The 6,300-nt window shown below is 45.7% G+C and overlaps 1 protein-coding gene across 1 annotated transcript; it reads left to right on the forward strand.

Moving 5' to 3' along the window:
- Window positions 1-214: 214 nt before the first annotated feature.
- Window positions 215-5,620, forward strand: LOC125372761 (kyphoscoliosis peptidase-like). The gene is made up of 4 exons (XM_048383356.1): window positions 215-642; window positions 2,668-2,783; window positions 3,521-3,637; window positions 4,126-5,620. The coding sequence occupies exons 2-4, from the start codon at window positions 2,737-2,739 to the stop codon at window positions 5,438-5,440; spliced, it is 1,479 nt and encodes a 492-aa protein (XP_048239313.1). The 5' UTR covers window positions 215-642; window positions 2,668-2,736; the 3' UTR covers window positions 5,441-5,620.
- Window positions 5,621-6,300: the final 680 nt, after the last annotated feature.

The raw sequence follows: 6,300 nt of genomic DNA on the forward strand, positions 1-6,300 counted from the left end.
CGAGCAGATCCAACCCCCGCCCAGGCAGATCCAACCCCCGCCAAAGCAGATCCAACCCCCGTCCGAGCAGATCCAACCCCCGCCCAAGCAGATCCAACCCCCGCCCGAGCAGATCCAAACCCCGCCCAAGCAGATCCAACCCACGCCCGACCAGATCCAAACTCCGCCCGAGCAAAACCAACCCCCGCCCAAGCAGATTCAAACCCCGCCCAAGCAGATCCAACCCCCGCCCGAGCAGATCCAAACCCCGCCCAAGCAGGTCCGACCCCCGCCCGAGCAGATCCAAACTCCGCCCGAGCAAAACCAACCCCCGCCCAAGCAGATTCAAACCCCGCAAAAGCAGATCCAACCCCCGCCCAAACAGATCCAACCCCTGCCCGAGCAGATCCAACCCCCGCCCAAGCAGATCCAACCCCAGCCCGAACAAAACCAACCCCCGCCCAAGCAGATCCAACCCCCGCCCGATCAGATCTAACCCCCGCCCGAACAGATCCAACCCCCGGCCGAGCAGAACCAACCCCCGCCAGAGCAGATCCAACACGCAACGACCCCAACCCTCCACTGAAGCCCCCTAAAAAGAAGAAGAGTGATGCGGTGCCTTTTCCGGAAGCGTTTGCTGCTATTGATGCGCATGCGTTGAAGGTGAGAACATGCGGAGGATGCGTTTAAGTGACTGTATTCGTGAAAGATACCGGTCAGTGTACCGTTTCTCTGTGGAATGAGAATCAAATATATACCCTTAGAAATGTAGGGGGCATGAAAAATAAATGTTTATACCATGTTTTAGAACAAAAATTAATGTTGACTTTGCAAGAATGTTCATGTCTGCAAAACGTAACCCCAAAACACATCACATAGTTTGCACGTGCCTCACGCAGTAGCACCACACACATGCGTTGGGTGTCATTCCTGATTTTGACAATTTCAAGGAAGATCGATTAATCTCTGTGGACCATTATTTATGTCAATCGTATTGATTCTGCTTATCATACAGTTATGATTTACTTGACTCAATTCATTGTTTGTGTAAGGGGGCACGGATGGCCACCTTGGTCTAAGGGGCCGCGATTCGCTGTGCACAGTTGCGTCCCTTTGGGTACGCCAGAAACCTATGATTGTGGGTTCGCCCCTATTATGTTTCTAGGTTTGTCAGCACCATACCCGTGCTCGTGGGTTTTACTTCGGGCTTTCCTCACACATTAAGCTGACACGCCGTGATATGACTGGAATGCTGTTAAAAGCGGCGTTAAACCCAACTCACTCACTCATTGTTTGTGTATGACCAAGCAATGCGGCGGCTGCAACGTGCAGCGCATCTATGGGCTGTGGCATGCTGGAAACTGTCAGAAGTCAGCGTGCAGTGACCAATATGTTAAATGTTTCACAGTCTGTAATTAGCAGACTATGGAACAGGTACCAACACACTCAAATGTTGACGATCGACCCCGTTCAGGGCGTCCTAGGTCAAAAACAGTACAGGTTCGAGTGATCGGGAACCAGGCTCTATAAAATCCAGCTCAAACGACGGATCAAATTGCTACAATCTTTCATCGGGCTACTTGAGTACGAGTTGTGGATCAGACGATTAGAAATCGTTTACGTGCAGCTCATCTCCATGCTAAGTGACGACGTATTGTGCGCCTCACAAATCGCCATATTCCCCCAAAACGTCAATGGTGTACACGAAATCGAAACGGAGTAATTTTACCTGGTCGCGTTTTCAAATGAGTCCCGATTCCCTTTGCACTTCCTTGATAGGCGTGTTCGTGTCTGGCAACGCCGAAATTAACGTCAAGCCAATTTCAACGATGACAGAGTTGGCGGTGGATCGTGTGTGGTGATGGGTGGCATCACTATGGCTGACCTACCCCTCTCCATATTGTGCCGCGATTCGCTGCGCACAGTTGCGTCCTTTGAGCAGAAACCTAGGATTGTGGGTTTGAATCCCGGTTCGCCCCAATTATGTTTCTAGGTTTGTCAGCACCATACCCGTGCTCGTGTGTTTCACCTAAGTGGTAAACGTCGGAAACCTGCATCACTTCTGGCTTTCCTCCCACATTAAGCTGACAGGCCGCGATATAATTAGAATTCTGTTAAAAGCGGCGTTAAATCCAACTAACTCACTCACTCGCCTATCAGTTCTGTCTAGAAACTTATATACATTCTGGCAGCAGCGACAAATACGTATGACGTACTTTCAGAGGACAAACAGGTTACAGGGTCGGCCTGCAGGGTTTAACACGACTTTTAACAATATTTCAACTCTATCTTTATTGTCAGAGTGAGCTTAAAGTGACAGATAACGGATCGTGATTATTACGATTCTTGGATTCGAACACAGAACCAGCAGATACTGGCAAGTAAGTTTGTCCTGTCGATATCCGGAACCTTTAACCACTGAGTCACAACAATTGGTACCCTTGGGCTGTGATATCCAGTTTAAACAACGGACACGTCCCTGGCCGTAGAATCAAGTTCCTGATCATTGAATAATGATAATTACAGTGAAACCGTTAGAACGGACCGTTTGTCCATGAAGCCCGCTTTGAGGGGATTACTGAAATGAACGTCTTCATGCATGTATAAATCTGGAAAACGGGTTTATCTGTTGACGGTAACGGTACTGTGCGGGGTAACTGTCTGTTCTTGTTTTTGCACTTTGTCTAGGCTCCGGCCAGTGCTCGCTCATCCGTGACCTCCCTAGCACAGTACCTGGTGAAGCCAGCCCGGAATGACATGGAGAAAATCCGGGCCTTCTACAGATGGCTTGGTGACAATATCAGGTGTGTTCGGTACAGGTTTGTTGTGTGTAGTGGTTGTTTGTTTGTTTGTTTGTTTGTTGTAAAACTCCGAACTCAGCAATATTACAGCTTTATGACGGTTGTCTGTAACTAACCGAGTCTAGACAAGATATATCAGTAATTGACATCACAAGCATTGATCTATGCCATTGGTACACGATGTCATGCATCAACCAAGTCAGCGAGCCCCATCCGATTCTGTCAGTGGCCTCTTGCGATAAGCATCTTCCTTGGGGCGATCCATTATGTCGTATGGTACAACAAGCACAGGATCAATTCTAACCAGGAATCCAAAAGGTGCTGTATGTTCTTCAAATGCATCTTATTACTTTCATTACAATCCGTTGAGATCCGGGGTAGATTGGGCTTCAGCAACCCATGCTTGCCATAAAAGGCCGCTGTGTTTGTCGTAAGAGGCGACTAACAGGATCGGGTGGTCAGACTCGCTGCTCGCTGACTTGCCTGATGCATGTCATCGTATCCCAACTGCGTGGCCATGGATCGATTCGCATGATGTCAGTCATTGGATTGTCTGGTCCGGACTCGATTATTTACTGACTGCCGTCATAAAGCTGGAATATTGCTGAGTGCATCTTTAAACAACAAACAAGCAAACTTCCATAACAATTTCTAATCGTTTTCTATGTGTCTTAGGAATGTGGGCAAAATGGCATGTGCACTTCGTCCTTTCTCATCTCATTTGCTTATTTATTTCACAGTTACGACATATCCGGGTTATTTAGTGGCAACATTGGCTCTCAGGACCCCGATGCAGTGCTGAAGCGTGGATTTAGTGTCTGCGAGGGATATGCCAGGCTCTTTCAATCTCTCTGCGAGTAGGTCATCCTCAGGACATAAACATACTGCGTTTTCAATTATAATATAAGTTAACTGTAGCGACCCTTATCTAGATGTGAAATTTCAAATGCTCTCCATTCCAGTATGACAAAGTAACATATTTTGAGTAAAGCAACACTTGTTGACACCGACCCGTGAAGATCCGGGTAGAGTATAGGTCTTCAGCAACCCATGCTTGCCGTATGAGGCAACTATACTCGACGTAAGAGACGACTAACGGGATCGGGTGGTCAGGCTCGCTTACTTGGTTGATGCATGTCATCGATCTCAATTGCATGGATCGATGCTCATGATAGTAACCACTGGATTGTCTGGTCCAGACTCAATTATTTACAGACCTCTGTCATATAGCTAGAAAATTGCTGAGTGCGGCGTTAAACAAACAAACAAAGCATACACATGCAATGCATTCCTTTGTCTCATTATCACATGAATATCGGTTTTATGTTTACCTTTATTGTTACAGCAAATGCAAGATACCTTGCAAAAAGGTCTCTGGTTTCTCCAAAGGGTTCGACTACAACCCAGAAAATCCCTTCACACTAAACACGGAAACGGACCATGCGTGGAACGTGGTTTATGTTCAGGGTGAGTGGCGACATGTTGAGTGTACGTGGGGAGCCGGGTACCAGAACAACGAACATAAGTACGAGAAAGAGTTCGAAGAATTATATTTCCTCACTGATCCTGAGGATTTTGTCATCGAACATTTTCCATATGCTGACAAGAATTTAGAAGCCAGTATCCCTCTGCAGCTGTTGCAAAAACCGTTATCTCTCGAGGACTTCAACAATGCTCTTTCTCCAATGACCATTGGTATCAGATGGGGGTTCGAATGTACGAGCCACAAGACTCAAGTGATCACAGTAGACAAGGAATGTGAAATCAGCTTCAAGACCCGAAATGTAAATCTCAGTGGAATATTGTGTCACTTGAAGGAGAAGAACACACAGCGGGAATACAGCCAGTATGTCCTCTTAAGGAAACAAGGAGACAAGTATACAGTAAGAGTTTCTCCACCTGCCGAAGGCAAATACAACCTGGCGATCTTTGGCAAGCCGGAATCGTCATCAGGTACCACACACCACTCACTCATCACCTTTGTTTTACAGTGTAAGTCTGTTGCCAAAGATCTGCGTCCATACCCTAAGAAGCAGGGATCCTGGGGTGCAAGTCAAAACGCTATTCAATATGGCTTCACCAGCGACATATTGGGAAAAGATGTTCTGACTACATCGACTGGCGAAGTAGAACTTAGGATCAAGACGTCGAAGCTTGTCCCCATCTCCCTGCGTCTTGAACAAGCAGACTCTACTCAGACTGACCTGGATCGATATGTATTTGGCTTTTATGAGGGCAATACACTTGTTCTTAAAGCAAGAATACCCAATGTTGGCTTGTATAAGTTAACACTATTTGGAAAACATCCCGAGAACTCAGAGTCATCTTCGTTTGACCATGTTGCTGACTTTTTGATTGAAAGCAAAAAAGCTGTAAGCAATGTTCTCCCTTTCCCCGGTGCTTACACTGCTGCTCAGAAATATGGCTGTCATCTGCATGAGCCTCTCTCTGGGGATCTTCCAGCCAATCAGGATGTCCGACTTAAACTAAGCTCAGATAGTTTAACTAAGTTAATGGTCAACAAACAAGTGAAAGAGAAGGAAGGTAAAGAGTTCAACTTTACCTTCAAAACGCCGTCAAAGGGAGAAAAGTTAAGTGTGTATGGTACCTCTGGCGATAGTTCTAGCTTTCATGGCCTGTACACGTACAGAATCGTGTGACTTGAAGGTGGATTTCAACAAAGACATCGAACTAGCTTAACGCTGACAGGCTTGACCGCTTGATGGGGTTAAGAAGCAGATTAGGTCTGTGATCACTTTCTTCAGTAGAAAAGAAAACACCAGATTTGTGTTTATTGTTATATTTACTTCCGGTAGTTATTAAAATATATCAACAGAGAATATACTTATTGACTATTACAGACAGTCCGTCCAGATGTTTGATGCACATTCATATATTTACTGCAAACTGACATATGTTCCGTTGGTGTGGAGGTCCACCTGGCAGAGGAGTCCACCATACGACTCAACCATAATCATGAGAGTAGCCTAGTGGTTAAAGCGCTGGCTCGTCACGCCGAAGACCTGGGTTCGATTCCCCACATGGGTATAGTGTGAGAAGCCCATTTTCCGGTGTCCCCCGCCGTGATATTGCTTGAATATTGCTAAAAGCGCAGTAAAACAATACAAACTCGCTCACCCACCCACTTTAATATGTATATTATCCACTATCGTATGTTCGACTCATTAACCCTAATTGTAGCGTATGGAGTTGAAATGCAATCTTATTCCCGTTTATATGAACACATCTAAACACGATTTCTTTTAGTTATGTTTGTTTCTGAAATAAGGCAGGTCGTGAGGACCACGATGACCCCCTTCATGCCATGTCCCTTTTTAATGAGAAGAAATATTTAGCATGATCATGAAACGATTGCTATGTGTCATCACTATGGGTAAGTCGAATTTGGCAGTGTCATGCATGACGTTACAATAAACAATATTTAATAAAATGGTTTCAAAGTTGTGTCAACCGTTTAATCCAATTAACAAACTTGGGATATTGCTTAAATAGCAGTAAA

This window comes from Haliotis rufescens, unplaced genomic scaffold (genome assembly GCF_023055435.1).
Source record: "Haliotis rufescens isolate VD_foot unplaced genomic scaffold, xgHalRufe1.0.p SCAF_47, whole genome shotgun sequence".
NCBI lineage: Eukaryota > Metazoa > Mollusca > Gastropoda > Lepetellida > Haliotidae > Haliotis > Haliotis rufescens.